The sequence below is a fragment of the Dendropsophus ebraccatus genome, chromosome 3, assembly GCF_027789765.1.
Source record: "Dendropsophus ebraccatus isolate aDenEbr1 chromosome 3, aDenEbr1.pat, whole genome shotgun sequence".
Taxonomy (NCBI): Eukaryota; Metazoa; Chordata; class Amphibia; order Anura; family Hylidae; genus Dendropsophus; species Dendropsophus ebraccatus.
The window spans coordinates 9,764,513-9,783,949 of NC_091456.1; the positions used below are offsets into that span (position 1 = coordinate 9,764,513).

Consider the following 19,437-nt stretch of genomic DNA (forward strand, 5'->3'; position numbering starts at 1 on the left):
TGAAGAGAAGATGCTGGATTACCTGGAGCTTTCTGTATCTCCAGATCAAGGATAACAAATGTAAATGGCTGCTTTAATACCATATTATTGGAATGACATCAATAGAATCACCATGATACATCAGAACCAGTTTTACAATACACACCCACATTGTCCGATCCTTTCTGCTATACAAGATGGAGACGACTCTCTCGGGCCTACCTGTAAGTACACGGCCTTCACACAACATGTGGACTTAGAGTTTTATTGCTTATTTCACATTTACAAAGATACAAAACTGAAAAGACATTCAGCCTAAAAGGTGGACGAGAAGTTATGAAAAGACTACAGCTTAAGACTGACAACCCTGTATCCCAGAGGGAGTATAAAAAGGTGAAGAACTCTCCTAAAACAAACGTCCTGCAACACAGTGTACAAGAATAGACATGGTAGGCGGATCACTAGTGAACAAAGTGTACCCTCACAAGGAATACATCAAGAAGGTCACCATCTTCCGTCACTGTAATAAGTGGTAACTAACGGACTTTGCTTCCTACCAGACTCACAATGTCCTCCCTCATATGGAAAGCTGCCAGATTAAAGGGGTACTCCAGCGAAAATCTTTATTTCATATCAACTGGTTTCAGAAAGTTATATAGATTTGTAATTTACTTTTAGTTAAAAATCACCACTATTCCAGTACTTATCAGCTGCTGTAAGTCCTGCAGGAAGTGGTGTATTCTCTTCAGTCAGACAGAGGTGGCAGCAGAAAGCACCGTGTCAGTCTGGAGAGAATACACCACTTCCTGCAGGACGTACAGCAGCTGAAAAAGTACTGGAAAACTGACGAGACTTAAATTAAAAGTCTATAAACCTTTCTAAAACCAGTTAATTTGAAAGGAAAAGATTTTTGCTGGAGTGCCCCTTTAACGGAAAATAAAACCAACAGGGGACAGAGAGTGAAATTAAATCGGTGAAACATTCAGCTGTGTGTAGAAGAGCACGATATTCCCTCCTCATTGGTGCACACATTCAAGATGACAGCAATTTGATACTAGGCCGTGGAAGACTAGATACAACCCACTTACCACAACCCCTTCACCAAAATAATTTTTTCCTTTCCTAAAGTGCCAGAGATTTGTAATTTACTTCTATTAGAAAATCTCAAGTCTTCCAGAAGTCATCAGCTGCTGTATGTCCTGCAGGAAATGGTGCAGGAAACACAGTGCTTTTGCTGCCACCTCTGTCCATGTCAGGAACTGCCCAGGGCAGCAGAGGTTTTCTATGGGGATTTGCTACTGCTCTGGACAGTTCCTGACATGGACAGAGGAGGCAGCAGACTGAAAAGAATACACCACTTCCTGTAGGACATACAGCAGCTGATAAGTACTGGAAGACTGGAGATTTTTTAATAGAAGTAAATTACAAATGTGTATAACTTTCTGGCACCAGCTGATTTCAAAGAAAATCTTTTTTGGTGCCATTTTGGGCAGCCATAGGCTGGAGGCTCTACTACAAGAGTAGTGCCCTCAAATTATATTACTCTGATCTCCCCCCCCCAGCTCAGGTGCTAAGAAAAGGAAAAAAAACCCTTAAACATGGAAAGTATTCTACAGCAAACATAATGCACGCAAAAATTAAAACCATTTAAAAGTAATATATTATAATTACATTATTTTTAACGTTTCTTGAGACTTCCATAGATTTGTCAGAGAAGACATCTCCTTCTATAAGACATCCATGCAGCCATAATTATAACCTGTAGATTTCTGTTTAGTCAGGTTCTATAGGAGCTTCACTAATATTGGCTCCGGTTATTTTACATTCTACATGTCAACATTTTAGGACAAGTCCTTAGGACAAGTCACCATAAAAAACTTTTGACAGGTCAAAAGTTTTGATTGGTCCAGGTCTGTGTGTTCAGAGCCGTACCGATCAGGAGAACAAGCCAGGAGAAGACAGCACTAAGCGCGAACCTCTCCCGTCTCCCTGTCACATGATCAGTCTGGCTCGTTCTGATGTTCTGTACAGATCTGACTACTCAGACCCGGACCAATCAAAACATTAATGACATGTCAAAAGTATTCTATGGTGACAGTGGCATCAGCTGATGTAGTGGCATAGGACATGCTCTATCCTGGCCTGTAAGGGCCCCCATGTGTTTTTTAGTATTGACATCTATAGAAGGAGGTGTCTTCAGGTGTCACTATAACTTACTCTGAGAATGAAGAGTTGTGTGCCAGCCTTCTGCACCTCTTATAAAGGCAAAAATAAAATTACAATAAAATAAACCTAAAATAAAAAGTCGCCATTTGTAGATTTTCTTACACTAGTATAAATAAGCAGCCAAGTGGGAAAAGGCTAAAACTGACCACCCAAAAGGTATCAGAAGAGCAACTATATCTGTATAGAACACAGATGTAATGGTGCAAAAGTGCCAGCGTTACAGTATTTCCTGCACACCCTGGAGCACGTAGCTGTGCGCACAGACGTCATGGTGGACAGCCATCCCGACTAGGAATCCTGGGCTAGAAGTTGATGAACTGAGCTTGATAGACACCATCATCTTTATCAATCTGAAAAATAAGCATAAAGTAACCATAAAGTCAATATAAGATGTGCACACAGGATCTAGAACAATAAAACCATTGGCCTAATATTGTCTAGGCGCCCCCCCCCCCCCCCCCTTTGGGCTGCCAAAACAGGTGCGACTCACGGAGGCATGGTTTCTACAAGACCTCGGAAGGTGTCCTGTGGTATCTTGGCCTCTAAAGTTGTACTACTGAGTGACTCAGCGTTTTTCCAAGAAAGTAGCTGTGTTTTTTATAAGTATGGATACTCCCTTTGAACTGTACCAGTCATCACTTCAGGAGAATAATTTTTTTTTATTTTTTTTAAATCAACTGGTGTCAGAGTTATACAGGACATACTGTATGTCCTGCAGGTGGCAGCAGAGAGCACTATGTCAGACTGGAAAGAATACACCACTTCCTTTAGGACATACAGCAGTTGATAAGTGCTTAATTAAAAGTTATACAGATTTGTAAATTACTTATAACACCAGTTGATTTGAAAATATTTTTTTAGCCACAATCACCAGCCGTGATTGACAGATCTCTCCCTGTTTAGGTATAGGTAGGGAGAAAACTATCAATCATGGCTAATGGAGCATGGAAAAGCTACTGGGGACCATCCTGATAATGTGCGGTAAAGTAGTAGTCTGGGCTCAGACATTTTTTTTCAAAAGAGCCGAGGAGGAGGTGGCTGAACATAACATGCACTGACCTCCCTGGCTCCAACACGGGGGTCCGCTGTCTCCCACTCCAGTTTCCCCCGCCATCTCCTGGTCTGAGTAGGGACCTGGGTCGTGACGTGTCAGGCCCACTCAGCCACTCAGCCAGTCAGAGGCTAAGGCGGGACCGCAGTACGGCCACTGACTGGCTGAGCGGGTCTTACACATCACGACCCAGGCACATGTTATGTTCAGCCACCTTCTCTCTGGCACTTATGAAGGGGGAAAAAAAAAAAATCAGAGCCCGGACTTCTTTAAGGCTCCGTTCACACAGAGAAAAACTAGAGGAATTCTCCACCGCGGAATCCCGCCAGCCTCCCTGTCATAATGACAGTCTATGTGCCTCCTCTCTCCGTGCTGAAGAAGCCAGTTTTGCTCCATGTGAATGAAGCCTAAGGCAGCATGAAAATGATGACAGGTTCCCTTTTAGCTAATGTGAATTCATCCCACTCCCAGAGACCATTGCCATTTGGTATAATTTGAGGGGCTTATTATTATACATTAAAAGTGGAAGGAGATGAAATACCTTGAAATCAGTCTTGGGCGGGATGTTCGGCTTCTGCGGTAACTGCGGCTTCTTCAGGATCCCAGGCTTCTGAGCTAGTGCTGGTTTTACATCTTCTGTTTCCTCACAGACTCCTGCCAGGGCGTAATGTTTCTTCCGGAGCTCTCCTAGACGCAGCCTTTCATTCTGCAGGAAACTCTCCAGTTCCAGGACCTTAACCTTGATGACAAAAATGTAAAATCAGTCACAGCCAATGAATGGTTAAAAATAAATAATAAATCTCCACCTCGACATTGCTGGTTTGTACACAGTTTGGTGACATCACTCACCAACAACTGCCCACTTATTATGGGACGCAGACTAAACCTGAAGGTATTTTAACAAGACAGCAGAATGATGTCCAGCCTGGAGGTTGGAGGACCACTGAAGAGCTTATCCAGTTCTATAAATATCAAACTAATGGAAGCTGGAATATCAGCACGCCCAGTGTCAATGAATATTAGGCACAGCCAACCTCTTCAACGCCACAACTAAAAGGGAAGAGCTGGAAAGTGAGGGACCAGCATGGTATAAAAGGGCTGAATTCTTCTCTATTTGGGACACAGGATTGCTGGGATCATTATTTTCTCTTGCTGGCTTTCAGTCCTGGAGGATGTGGACTTCAAAAGGTTTCAACTAAAGCAGTAGTGTCCTAGCATTCCCATAATGTCCATATAGAATGCGCACAGTATGTTACCTGGCTTTCCATTTCTTCCTTCTTTAGCTTGATGAGAGACATTCCAGAGAAGTCCATGGTATCTAGAAGGTGAAGGCCAGTGGTGATACCATTAGGACATTTCTAAGATTCCCAGTGGAGATTAAAGGACTAGGAAAAATACCTTTCTCTTCTATCTGTTCTTGGCCTGATCTCGTAGAGGCCACCACATTGGCCGCCATCTCGTTCACACGACGTGAGCACTGCTGCAGCTTCCCCAGGTTCTTGCTATCTTTATCAGCTTTCACCTGTGGATGTATCATCAGCTTATATGATGGAGCATACAGTGGGGGCACCTTCTGCTGTTAGTTAGTATTTGTCCGATTTACCTTGGATGCAGCAACCAGCTGTGCTGTACTGGCAGCAATCTCATGGGATCCGACAATCAGCTCCTCATATTTCCCTTTATGGAGCACAACTTTATCTGCAGACTCACTAAAAGATGAAGTAGTAACAATAAGTACAGTGCTTACCTTTCATTCTACAACATTAAAGGGGTACTCCGGCAAAATTCCTTTTGTTTCAAATCAACTGGTTTCAGAAATGTATATAGATTTGTAATTCACATTTATTTTAAAATCTCCAGTCTCCCAGTACTTATCAGCTGCTGTATGTCCTGCAGGAAGTGGTGCGTTCTTTCCAGTCTGACACAGGTCTCTCTGCTGCCGCCTCTGTCCAGAGCAGTACCAAATCCCCATAGAAAACCTCTCCTGCTGTGGACAGTTCCTGACATGGACAGAGGTGGCAGCAGAGAGCACTGTGTGTGTTAAACCAGTTGATATGAAAGAACACAATTTTTGCCAGAGTACCCCTTTAAGTAATGGTGGTTTTTGGCCATGTTTTCTTAAAAAACAGTCTGCATGAACAATAGAAGCAATGATATTAGAATAAAGTTGAGATCATTACACAAGCTGGGTGGCTCCCCATCCCACAGCCTTTGATGCGGAGATCAGGCCTTCTGTCCAGCGGGAGTTCTTGGCGTAGAATTCTTGTGTGGTAGCTGCACCCTGTAAAGGATTTTGAGAATATTTCATTGAAAACCCATCACTATATACATATAATTCAAAACTGGTTGTGGTGAAGGTATTGTTCGAGTTAATATGACAAATTACCAAGTAAGGGAAGAAAAAAAATACAAAAAATTAAACATCTTCTGTCCATGAGCAGATCCTCCAGATTAAAAAAGGAAAGGCCATATAATAGGGATCCTTGGCTCTCCAGTTCTCCAACTACAACTCCCATCATGCCTGGACAGCCAAAGCATTGTCCAGGAATGATGCAAGTTGCAGTTTTGCAGCACCTGGAGAGCCAAGATTCCCTACTCCTGATATAATGGCTACACAAGAGAAAGGTCTGCGGCCCTGACCTACAATAACACAGATAGGAGATGCTAAATGGTAAATTGGTAAATTAAATAAAAACTAAAAAAAACACAAAAAAAACCAGACAAATAATAAGGTAACATACTCTTCCGCTCTCAACTATTTCCTTCTGTAAGTCTGTAGAGGTTATGACCAGCTGTCTGATGGCCTGTGTATATACAAAAAGAAACGAGAGAGAGAAACGAGAGAGAGATCACCATCAACATATATACAGAACAAATCTGCGAGACGCTGAAACAAAAGTGGGATCACACATGGCTCTGCGTGCAGTTGTTAGCCGAAGGTTCCTTCACATTGTTACATTCAGGGCAATTTTGTGCCCATGTGCCTATGACTATTTGTTTCCCTTTGAGTTTCTTTAAAAGCACCCCCCCCCCCCCATCAATCTTGACGTGTTATGTCCTATCCATAGAGTAGGGAATAACTAAGATCGTGGGGGGTCTGACCACTTGGAGCCCTGAAATCTTAACAGGGGCAGAAAACCCCGCTGGAGGGAGAGGCTTGTGATGAATGTCACTGCTCCATTTATACTCCATGGAGCTGCCAGAGAGAAACGAATGCAGCTTTCAGCCATTTTTTGACAGCTTCATAGAGAATATAAAAAAAGGGCTGTGTACAAACATGGTCGGCCTTCAGATTTTGGGGTCCCGGGTGGTTGGATCACCCACAATCTCTTAGTTATGTCCTATGCCGTGGGTACTTTGCATAGGGCATAGTTGAGAATACTCCTTTAGGGTACAAAACACACACACACACACACACACCGTATAGGCAGCAGATTTGATGTTGTGTTCAGTTATTTAGATCTAATCAGCTGCATATCTGCTGCGTAGCACAGCAGAAAATACGCTGCGTATACGGTGTGTGTGTTTGTACCGTTAGGGTAGCTTCAAACGTCCCGTATCGCAGCAGATCCGCATTAGATTTGATCTAAATTAACTGAACACAACATCAAATCTGCAACATCAAAGCTGGTGCGGATCTTGTACGTGTGAATGCACCCTTAAAGGGGTATTCCACTCAAACATAACTTTTGATATGTTGCTGCCCATGGTGAGACTAACAATTCCTTCCATACTTGTTATCTATTCAGTCTCCTTCCCCCAGTTCTGAGCTTATCTCAGTCTCCTCCTCCCTTCTGAGCAGACTGATGTAATCAAGTCCCTGACTGGCTTTGTCAGTAACCTGACCTCACAATATCCCTCCCAGCATTACAAAGAAGCTACAATGTTGCAGATACAGCCTGCTAAAGTCAGATAAATGAGAATTCTGTGCAAAATGATAATCATTGGAAACGACAAAGCAATTTACTGCCTTAAAAAGAGCACCCCCCCAAAAAAATAAATTAATAAATCAGGCAAAGATCCAAGTAATAATCTAGCACCATGTCCAGAGGATTGCTCATCCATTACTTACCTTCATCAGGTCAGTGCAGGAATTCAGAATCCTATACAAAGACATAAAACAAACAGCATTGAAATTTTTAAAAATGGTTAAAGGTTCAGTTCACACTGAAGTTTTCTGCCGCATTATAAACGCAACAAAATGGAAAAAAAGAGGCAGTGTCAAATCTATTGCACAATAGACTTCAATGGCACAGATCATACTGAATCCCTCCACGTCCATCAGGGTGATGCTTGCTACACTACAGAATTCGCCAGCAAATATCATTGAGTCTATAGGATGGGCCGAACTTCAAGTGTCTGCTGCTTGGCCGAATCCGCTTAAAGTCTCCGAGCGAATTCCGCAACGTGCACATAACCTAGAAATGCATACCTCAGGGCGGCATGGTTCATTTTTGCAACATACCAGCCAGTTCCCGTGATCGGTGCCAATTTTTTCATGTGCACTTTGGCTCGCTTTATGCACTGGAGGCAAGCCCAGAGCACCAAGTGTAACAAATATCCCCTCTCCTTTGATACTAAGGCCAGTCATCGAGGGGAAGGGATATCCTAACACTGGAAGTGCGGAGCCCGCCTCCAGTGCATAGAGCAGGCAAAGTGCATATGAAGAAACTGGCGCCGTTTGCGGGCACAGGGCAGCGTTTTGAAAAATGGACCGTGTCAAGGAAATTTCTGCGCCGGAGCAGACTAGGTAATGTAAAAAAAAATTAAAATATTCGCTAAGCGAATTTGCTTTAAAAAAATCTTTGCAGGTCATTGTTTCCTGGCCGTTGCAAAGTCAAATATACTACAGTGCAATACATTACTTGTATGTGACCATATCAACATGTAAACTGATGATTACATGTACTAATACAGCAACACTGTAACGTTACGGCTATGTTCACACACACAAAAATACCACCAAAATACAGCTGTAATTTTAAGCAAATTGTGTTAACAGATAAACGGCTGTATTGTGTAATTTCCCACTTTAACAGAGAGCATTATTACATTGAAGACCTGGCCGTATTTTACGGTTTGTGAACCTAGCCTAAATCCTTTGTGAAGACACAAGTTACACAGACCTCTCATTTACTTCAAGCTTAACTCCAGAACTGTCTTTCCGAGCTTGGTTCATCATTTCCTGTAAGAGAATAGGATAGAAGTGGCTCAATCAATAGCAGTTTACATAATAAACTATTACATAATAAACTAAAGCTTATGAAAGAATTATAGATACTTGTGTTTTAGGGCAGCTTCCCCCAACACTGCATCGCAGCAGATTTGATCCTGTACGTGTGAATGCACCCTTAAAGAGACTGATCCACAATTTCACCAAAGGACATTTGAAGGTGAAAAAGTTATTGCAAGGTGCCCAATACTGGGACTCCCATGATCAATACAGCCTCCATTCCTGCACACTACATGACAGCAATGAGATGTTTGAACGGAGAAGTGGTTATGTAAACACCCTGCTACTCTGCTACCTAGCATCCAAGAGCCTGTCTTAGCTGTATCTGTCTGCCTAAGGGTACTATTAGACCGGCCGATGGGGGCCTGATAATAAATGTAAACAAGCACCGATCTGCTAGATAGGCGCTCGTTTACTGGGCCTATTACACGTCCCAATAATTGTTTAACAAGGGCTGCAGGGACATTGTTACCGATGTCCTTGCAGCCCTTGTTTAAACGTTATAACATACCTGTCCAGGCTGCAGGGCTACTTTTGATCTGTGCTTCTCCTCGGGTTCGCACGCTCCAGCTTCAGAGTGGCCTGTGTCAGCTGACAGGCCACTCAGCCAATCACTGGCCGCGGCGGTCCTGGCCAGTGATTGGCTGAGCGGCCTGTCAGCTGGAGTGCGCAAGACCCGCGGAGAAGTACAGAGGAAGAGAAGCCCTGCAACCTGGACAGGTAATGTATATCGTCAGTCACGCACCACTACGTGTAATGACGGTGGCCGACAATTATAGGTCAGAACCTATATCAACGATCAGCCGATGACAACGATTATCAGCTGATCGTTGTCTTTATTACACAGAACGATAATCGGCCCGAGTATAGTAATAGTACCCTGACTGCATAGTTACTCTATTTGCGCTTCTATTCTTCACAGTCACGTAGTGAGGAGGAATGTTCGACTTTGTCAGAAAGTATTCTCCCCCCTGTATAAATTGCTTCACATGTCCAGGAAAAGATGTGTCTCCTTGGACCGTGTGTTGCTACTAATGTGGAGTTCAGACCCTGCTGACTCCACTTAAATTAGTGTCTAATGATCCTTTTACACAGAGCGATCATTAGAATTTTCACAATAACAAATAGCATTTAAGCGATAATCGGCTCGTGTAAACACCGCGAACTATCAATCGATGAGCGAGAAATCGCTCATTTTGATCTTTCAACAAGTTCTAGTCGTTGGTGGTTTGCTGAAAATTTGCAGATCGCGTGATGTAAACAGTCTTTCACAGATTTACCCTATGTGTGAGATAGGCTTAACCCCTTAACGACATCGGGCGTAAACTTACGCCCTCGCGCCCTGGTACTTGGCGCATCAGGGCGTAAATTTACGCCCGATGTTTCCCAGATCGCTGCGTGTTCACACACAGCGGTCGGGGAAGATGGCCTGCTATAAATCATAGCAGGCCATCTTAGCTTCACGGCACGGGGGGTGGTTAACACCCCCCGTGCTTACGATCGCCGCTATAGGCTGATCAATTCAGATCAGCCAATAGCGGCGATCGGAACCTTTCCGGGTCATCGGCGACCCGATGACCCGGAAAAAAATGGCGGTCGGTGCTGTCCGAGGACGGCACCGACCGCCATTACTGTAAAAAGTAATGGTGATCGCCGTGCCACCGGCCCGATCGCCGTGAACGGCCGGCCGGTACCGGCCGGCCATTCACGGCGATCGGGCCGGTGGCACGGCGATCAGAGTCCCACAATATAGTAAATACCTGCCCTGGACCCCTCAGCTAGGCAGCCGAGGGGTCCAGAGCAGGTATTTGTACATTACTCACCTGTCCCGGGCTCCTGATCGGCGTCTTCCGGGTTCGCGGCATCCTCGTCTTCGTTCGGGTCTTCGGCTTCTTCCGTGACGTCACGTTCGGCTTCTCTCGGCTATTTTCGGCTCCAGCGTCGGCTCTTTCCGTATTTTGCGCTCTGCTGCCCTCTAGCGGCTGATATGTGTAATACACTTATCAGCAGCTACAGGGATGTTCAGAATTTTTTTTTTTTTTTTTTCAAATTTTTTTTTTTCTATTTTCCGCACCCTATCGCCGCTGAGTGTTGATCAGCATCGCACGAAAGTGCGCTGCTAATCAGCAACTCCTCCTTTTTGGCGTAGGGTGTTTTTTTTCTATATTCTACTGCCACGGTCTGCTTATAAGTGCCGCACATAAGTGCGGCATTTATCAGCAACTCCTTTGTTGGCGTAGGTTTTTTTTTTATACTTACTGTAAAAAAACACGTAAAAAACACTACATTACACCACACTACATTGAATAAAGTTTGACACTACACCACTACATACCCCATATACTAATCCCCGTATAAAGATGGCCCCCTGGGTGTTTTCGGCGTCAGAGGGATACGTTATTATTACCTCCGACACCGAAACAGCCAGTGAGGATGAATGGGGGGTCCTTCGTTCCTCCATTCATCCTCATCATCCTCATCCTCCAGTGACGTGTCTGGGGGTAGTGTAGCGTACGCTGCCCCCCAGACACATCTTTTCTGCCAGTACCGTCCCAATAAGAGATGACGGTATGGAGTGAAATTCTACAAACTCTGTGAGCGTACCTTAGGGTACACTTACAGATTTCGGGTACGTGCACACTGCGGAATGGCGAAGGATAACCCTTCGTGCATTCCACAGCTGGCACCCACCGGCGGACTGATGCAGGCATGTGTCTCCACCCGTGTCATAGAATCCATTCTATGCACGGGCGGATTCCATCGTCCATCCAAAGAATGAACACGTTGGACGGAGAGCGGAATCCGCCCGTGCATAGAATGGAGTCTATGACACGTGTGGAGACGCGCGCCTGCATCAGTCCGCCGGTGGGTGCCAGCTGTGGAATGCACGAAGGGTTATCTGTCGCGATTCCGCAGTGTGCACGTACCCTTAGAGTGTATGTAGGAAGGGACACCCGAATCCAGCCCCCAGATGCCCCCCCATCCTCGGAGTTAGTGGGAAGATCGTCCGGGAACTGATCTTCCCACTGCTGGATAAAGGTCACCACCTGTACGGGGATAACGTTTATACCAGCACCCCCCTCCTCTGGTCTCTCGCTGCCCTGTAGCTTGCGGCACGATCCGAACATATCAGAAGCAGTAATAGCGCCCTAATATTTAGCAGCCATGGAGCGGACCCAGCGCTTCTGGATATGAAGGACCCCGTATCGCACCAGGACAACATTTTCCAGGTGACGTCCCCCACACAGGAGAACAGGAGACCCCAGAAGAAGTGCAGAGTGTGGGGTAACAGGGGGATCAGGAAGGACAACATTTTCCAGTGTGACGCCTGTCCTGATCACCCCGGCCTCTGCATACTGGATCGCTTCAAGGCGCACCACACGTCATTGGGGTTCTACATTATCTAAATTCTGTCCCTTATTCCTATTTCAGGGGTCACGTTGATCCAGGGATTATTCTGATCGCCATTATGGAGTCGGGAAGGAATTTTTCCCCTGTGATGAGGCTACTGTCTTCTGCCTTACGAGGGTTTTTTTTTGCCTTCCTCTGGATCAACACAGGTTGAATTTGATGGACACCTGTCATTTTCAACCTTATAAACTAATAATTGGCCTAATACCCCCAAAATAAATTAGAATTGTCCCTTTTCCCCAGCTAAGTAGGTATGGCCGCCATTCCCATTAGAGGATGCCACGATGCAATTACAAAGCCTCTGTGCGGCCAGGACAGTAGAAACCCCCCACAAGTGACCCCATTCTGGAAACTACACCCCATAAGGAATCTAAGAAGGGGGGCAGCGGGGATATGGCCCCCTGGTGACGGCCACATTTGGGACGTGAAAATGAAAAAAATTGTATTTTTTATTTTCTCGGCACATGTTCTACGTAAGTGCCCGTCACCAGTGGGGTCCATATGCTCACTGCACCCCTTGTTGGATTCCTTATGGGGTGTAGTTTCCAGAATGGGGTCACTTGTCGGGGGTTTCTACTGTCCTGGCAGCACAGGAGCTTTGTAATTGCGACATGGCCTCCATCCTCCATTCCAGCCTCTAAATGGCGCTCTGTCCCTTTGGTGACTTGCCCTGTGCCCATATGGCACATTATGTCCACATGTGGGGTATTTTCGTACTCAGGGGAAATTACCCTACACGTTTTGTGTTCATTTTCTTTTTTAACCCCTTGTGGAAATGGAAAAAAATCAAGGCTAGACCAACATTTAGTGTAATTTTTGTAAAATTTTTACTCTAAATCATTAATCTTGTCATGTTTTTTCATTTTCACAAGGGGTTAAAAGATAAAAAAAACATTTAATGTGTAGAGCAATTTCCCCTGAGTACGGAAATACCCCACATGTGGACATAAAGCGCCATGCGGGTGCAGGGTAAGCCTCCAAAGGGAAGAAGCGCCATTTGGTTTTTGAAGGCTGGATTTGGATGGAATGGATTTCGAGGGGCCATGTTGCATTCAAAAGGCCCCTGTGTTGCCAAGACAGTTGAAACCCCCCACAAGTGACCCCATTATGGAAACTGCACCCCTCAAGGAATGTAACAAGGGGTGTAGTGAGCATATGGACCCCACGGGTGACGGACACAAATGTGGAACAATGTGGCGTGAAAATGAAGTATTACATTTTTTACACTATAATGTTGGTTTAGCCTTGAATATATCATTTTCACAAGGGGTTAAAAGAGGAGAAAAAAAACTAAATGTGTAGCGCAATTTCCCCCGAGTCCGTAAATACCCCACATGTGGACATAAAGCGCCATGCGGGTGCAGGGCAAGCCTCCGAAGGGAACGAGCACCATTTCGTTTTTGAAGGCTGGATTTGGATGGAATGGATTTTGAGGGGCCATGTTGAATTCAAAAGGCCTCTGTGTTGCCAAGACAGTTGAAACCCCCCACAAGTGACCCCATTATGGAAACTACACCCCTCAGGGAATGTAACAAGGGGTGTAGTGAGCATATTGACCCCACTGGTGACGGGCACAAATGTGGAACAATGTGGCGTGAAAATGAAATATTACATTTTTTACACTATAATGTTGGTTTAGCCTTGAATTTATCATTTTCACAAGGGGTTAAAAGAGAAAAAAACACACAATATGTGTAGAGCAATTTCCCCCGAGTCCGTAAATACCCCACATGTGGACATAAAGCGCCATGTGGGCGCAGGGCAAGCCTCCGAAGGGAAGGAGCGCCATTTGGATTTTGGAGGTTGGATTTGGCTAGAATGGATGATGAACGCCATGTCACATTTACAGAGCCCTCCTGCTGCCAAAACACTGGAAACCCCCCACAAGTGACCCCATTCTGGAAACTGCACCCCTCAAGGAATCTAACAAGGGGTGCAGTGAGGATATGGACCCCTTGATGACGGGCACATTTGTGCCATGAAAGTGAAAAAATGAAATTTTTCCCTTTCACGTCACATTGTTCCACATTTGTGCCCGTCACCAGTGGGGTCCATATGCTCACTGCACCCCTTGTTAGATTCCTTGAGGGGTGTAGTTTCCAGAATGGAATCACTTGTGGGGGGTTTCCAGTGTTTTGGCAGCACGAGGGCTCTGTAAATGCGACATGGCCCTTGAAATCCTTTTCAGTGAAATTCAGCTTCCAAAAGCCAATTGGCGCTCCTTCCCTTTGGAGGCTCGTCCTGCGCCCCCTTGGCACTCTATCGCCACATGTGGGGTATTTCTGTACTCGGGAGAAACTGCGCTACACATTTTTTGTCTTTTTTTGCCTCTTATCCCTTTAAGAAAATGAAAAATTGAAGGCTAGAACAACGTTTTAGTGTAAAAAATAAATTTTTCTTTTTTCACGCCATATTGTTCGGAAAATCTGTGAAGCACCTGTGGGGTCCAGATGCTCACCGCACCCCTTGTTACATTCCTTGAGGGGTGTAGTTTTCTAAATGGTGTCCCTTTAGGGGTGTTTTTTTAGGTTTTGACACCCCAGAGCCTCTGCCAACCTGAAGTGGTACAGTCAAAAATGACCAAATATAACGGAGGCGTTGAAATTCACTAGGCGCTCCCTTATATCTGAGGCTTGTGGTTGCGTCAAATAGCGCAATAGGGCCACATATGGGGTATTTCTATAAACTGCAGAAACGGGGCAATAATTATTGGGGTGCATTTCTCTGGTAATAGGTTTATAATTATGAAAAATATTGGATTACAATAAAATCTCTGCACAGAAAATTAAAATTTTCAAATTCCTTACACACTTGGCTTTTATTTCTGTGACTCCCCTAAAGGGTTTAAACACTTTCTGGATGTGCTTTTGCAGAGTTTGGGGGGTGCAGTTTCTGAAATGGGGTGCTTTGTGGGGCTTTCTAACATACAGGCCCCTCAAATACACTTTTAACCTGAACAGGTCCCTAAAAATATCTGATTTTGAAATTTTACTGAAAATTTGGAAATTTGCTGCTAATGTTTTAAGCTTCCTATCGTCATATAAAAATGAAAGATAGTTTAATAAATGCCGCCAACATAAAGTAGACATGTTGCTAATGCTATTTAATATATAATTTATGTGGTATAACCACTTTCTGTATACGCAAAGAAGTTTCAAAGTTGGAAAAATGCATTTTTTCACATTTTTTCACCTTATTTGGGTTTTTTTCATAAAGATTTGTTATGAGTATCGACTCCAATTTACCAGAAATGTAAAGTACAATATGTCACGAGAAAACAATCTCAGAATCAGCCGGATAGGTAAAAGCATCCCGAAGTTATTAATGACTAAAGTGACACTGGTCATATTCATAAAATTTGTCTCTGTCATTAAGGCCATTTCAGGCTCTGTCCTTAAGGGGTTAAGTGATCTTAAAACGATCACAATAAAAATTTATCTCTTCGTCTAAACGCTGATCGTTATGAATATAAAATCGTTGCCTCAAAGTCGTTAAACGATCAATTGGGCGTCAGTCGTTTCATTGCGATCGTTTTAAGATCGCTGAAGCTAGTCTCACACATAGGGTCAATCTGTGAAAGACTGTTTACATCACGCGAGCTGCAAATTTTCAGCGAACCACCAACGACTAGAACACGTTGAAAGATCAAAATGAGTGATTTCTCGCTCGTCGGTTGATTGTTCGCTGTGTTTACACGAGCCGTTCATTCAAATGCGATAGTTATCGTGAAAATTCGAATAATCGTCCAGTGTAAAAGGACCATAAGGCAATGTTCACAAACAGCATTTCATTAGTGTTATCTTGCAACAAATTCACAATTCTGAAGAAAAATAGCAATGTTTTTGTCATGATTTTGATGGATTTGCTGCAAAAAATTTTAATTGCTCAAATCCGAGCGAAATAGAGCTAATTAACACTAATGAAAAACACATTAAATGCTTTGTGTGAACTTTGCTTAAGGGCCCTATTACACGGAACGATAATCGGCCCGATTCAGTCAATTATCAACTCTGTGTAGTAGAGACAATAATGAGCCAATGAAACGATCACTGGCTGATCGCTATTTTAAGGTACAGACCTAAAGTCATCGCCCACCAACCATGCATCACTATGTGTAATAGCTATGTGTAATGGAGATGCGCTGCTGATGACTGAACAGTTAATACATTACCTCTCCATGTTCCCCGTCTTTCCCTGCGCTCTGCATGCGTTCTGGCACCGCGGCTGCAGCTTCAGGGCACCGGAGGTCCCAGCCAATGACTTGCTGAGCAGCTTGTCAGCTCAGACAGGCCGCTCTGAGCTGCAGCCACGGGATCCGATAGCAAGCAGAGGGCAGGAGAAAAGTAGGAGAGGTAATGAATTTAAACAGGGGCTGCACTGACATCCCCAACATAGTCTGTGCAGCCTTTGCTAAATGATTATTGGGTCGGGTAATGGGCCCAGTAAACGAGTGCCAATCTAGCAGATTGGCACTCATTTACAATAGTGTGTGGGCTGTCATCATGTCATAGGATCAGTCATCGTGTAATAGAACCTTAACACAATGAAATAATACAGGCTTGCAATGAAATGAGTGTGTAATTAAATTATGCAATCACGTTATGCTACTCTATGTGTGAGCACGGCCTCAGTGACCTCTCTTACTAACAGTCCTCTCAGATTCAGTAGTGCTTCCCATCAATTGCTTCAGGATACCGTTTATTAAAAATAGATAACTAGTAAGTTTATGATAAGGAACTGTGAACCCATTTAATTTCCGTTATATTTGCCATATAGCACAGGGAAATAAACCCATTATGAGGTGTATAACACATTACAGGTTACATCCTCCTCACCTCAATCCTTCGAACGGCAGCTTCTATGGCGGCAGATGTCGCAGCCATCTCTTTATCCACCATGTCTCCCAGTTCTTCCTGCTTGATATCCAAGCTCTTCGGCCTCAACTCCTAAAATATAAAAAAAAAAGAACAAAAAGACGAACTCTGAGCAATGATGGAACAAAACAAAAAGGTCAGTTCCTGAACATAAATACATGGTAATTGTACCTTGCTACACCTATATGGGAGGATCACAAAAAAGTACAACTGGCCACTTACACTAGATGTGACAAATGTCTATAGATTGCAATAAATACATTTCCTTTGTATTGCAGCTACTGGTCTTGCAGACAAACATATCACAGATGATACAAGAGTAACCGATAGAAACCTTGAACACAATTTTTTAAATTAGATTTAAAGTGACTGTCAGTAGTTTTCTGCTGTCCTAAGGGTGGCATTAACTAGTGGCAGAGAAGCTGAACAGAATGATGGATCACTTACATTGTTCTGTGTAGCTGATTAAGAGATCTCCTCCTGAATAATATGGACAATAAGTAGTCCTCTCCATTATGTGCATGAGCTCAGTAGTCCTGGATATTCATGAGAAGCAGAAAACTCCGCCTAGCAGCTGCTGATTGACAGTTATCTATCCGTGCTGTGTATAGGCAGTCAACTGTTAATCAGCCGCTGGAGGGGTGTGTCAAGAATCCTATTCTCCTGCATATTAGGAGAACAGCTGAAAAGAATGATGTAAATAATACCCCGATCTGTTCAGCATTTCTATCACTAGTTTATGCTGAACTTATAAAACCTAGTATAAAAGGGAATAAACCTCATAAAACGGAATAAACCCAGTGACAGATTCCGTTTGAGTGACCGAAAGGTTGCTATAAAAAGGTTATTTATACCTCTCCCAGTCCAAGGATATTCTGCAATGATCTTCTAACATTTGTCAGGTCAGCACCTGTCATAGACTGCTTATCCTTCAGCTCATTCAGATACTGTAAACTCTCGCTTCCACAATCCCTGCAGCTGTCAACAAGACCTAGAACATAAAAAAACAAAACAAAAAAAAACAACAAAACACATGTATTAGAAAGGACTAATATGTTTAAGGGTCAAAAAAAAAATCTTTAAAAACACAAAATCTTTACTCACGATCTCCATGGTCAGGTGGCGCTAAGTGAGATGTGGCACTGCCATTTACAATTGTATCGGCTGCCAAGTGTGCAAATTGTGCCAGCGCTCCAACTAAATCAGAGGCATCTGAGGGAACAATAAGATTTTTGTAACTAACACGCCATGTCATTCTTAAAATGATCAGAAATGTGACCAGCTGGACATTTTGCAACTTTTAGTCAAATAGGTCAGGAGCAGGGGTGATAAAACGCTTGCACACACCTGTCATATTCTGTATGTATTTAGAATGTCCGCTTGCTAGGGATGTTAAGGAGTCTATAGCGTTTTTTGCTCTGTTTACAAGGTAATCTGTGAAAATAAAAAGGTCATTAAAACATGACATGCAAAGTAATGTTTAACTGGTTATAGCTAGAGATGAGCGAATTTACAGTAAGAATGAGGCAAATAGAGAAGTGTGATGTGGAAGATACCTGGTGAACTGGTGCAGCGGATATGTAAGGGATCATCAAGTTTAGCAACAGCATCCTGGATGATATTTTCTGCTTCCCTCACACTTCCCTGAATGATGTTAAACTGGTCATCCAGCATCTTCTGGTAAAGCTTCTGCTCCTCTGCAGTCTAAGAACGGATCATAGCTTGTTGGAAAACACAACTTTTAAAGATACTATCGCAGAATGACATTCTTGCCTGGTTCCATAATTTTACAACAGAAGATCATTGGCAGAAAAAGACCTTATGGTCTCATCTAGTCTTCCCTTATATTAGTTTTTTTATTTATCATCTTAGGACAGATAAGTGCCTCTCCCAGGGCCGCTTACATTTACCTAATGTGAACTTAAGGCCATATTGCACACAAAAGATTAGCTGGCTAAAGCAAGCACCAACCCCTCAGTTCAGCACTAGCTTCCCCCTTGTTGTCCGCTTGCTGGCTGTGCTATAACACACACATAGGGAAGAGCAGAGAGCAGCCCAGATGCCACCACTCCTATTAGACGAGTATCAGATTGTCACTGTCATGATTGGGCCATTTCAACACGTTCAAAGACCACAATAAGCAGACATTGTCCATGTCAGCTGATGGTGGTCTTTACAAACGGATAGGGCCTTTACAAACCACATCTGCTGGCATTTTGCTCCAAGCACCAACTACTATTTAAGCAGAAAAATAATTTTCTCCCATTGCTTACGATCTCTCCCCTTCCCCTGGAAATATCCTTTCGGTACCTTTTTGTCAAGTTTTTCATTCAAGTCCCGTATCTCACTGGCTCTCTTTTCTTGCTCTTGGTTGAATAAAGACTCTGTTTCTTGAGCCACATTTTTAACTGATGATAACTCGGATTCTCTAGAAGATAACAGGCTTTGGAGAGAGTCTCTCTCCGCTTCCAGTGCGGTCAGCTTTGACGATAATGAGGACGCCGACTAAAAAAAAGACAAGAATATTAGTGAAGGAAAATGCAGAATGTTGGAAAGCAGATATAACCCAGATTTTAAAATATAAACTCGGATGTACTGAGGAAATCAAAGACATTCATATACAGAAAGAAGTGACAACAACGACAACAAAATAATATCAATAT

At 43.6% G+C, this 19,437-nt stretch overlaps 1 protein-coding gene across 1 annotated transcript in view; it reads right to left on the reverse strand.

Annotated features, from left to right (window-relative positions):
- Positions 1–230: 230 nt before the first annotated feature.
- Positions 231–19,437, reverse strand: part of HIP1R (huntingtin interacting protein 1 related) — a 74,107-nt gene continuing 54,900 nt past the window's right edge. The window contains exons 18-32 of the mRNA XM_069960865.1: positions 19,085–19,279; positions 18,331–18,478; positions 18,122–18,208; positions 17,879–17,986; positions 17,629–17,765; positions 16,736–16,846; positions 8,383–8,441; positions 7,329–7,359; positions 5,998–6,060; positions 5,437–5,537; positions 4,860–4,965; positions 4,655–4,778; positions 4,513–4,574; positions 3,798–3,995; positions 231–2,555 (exon numbers count right to left, since the gene is read on the reverse strand). Coding sequence (XP_069816966.1) covers positions 2,508–2,555; positions 3,798–3,995; positions 4,513–4,574; positions 4,655–4,778; positions 4,860–4,965; positions 5,437–5,537; positions 5,998–6,060; positions 7,329–7,359; positions 8,383–8,441; positions 16,736–16,846; positions 17,629–17,765; positions 17,879–17,986; positions 18,122–18,208; positions 18,331–18,478; positions 19,085–19,279 — 1,578 coding nt within the window. The 3' untranslated portion in view covers positions 231–2,507. The remainder of the gene's footprint in view (positions 2,556–3,797; positions 3,996–4,512; positions 4,575–4,654; positions 4,779–4,859; positions 4,966–5,436; positions 5,538–5,997; positions 6,061–7,328; positions 7,360–8,382; positions 8,442–16,735; positions 16,847–17,628; positions 17,766–17,878; positions 17,987–18,121; positions 18,209–18,330; positions 18,479–19,084; positions 19,280–19,437) is intronic.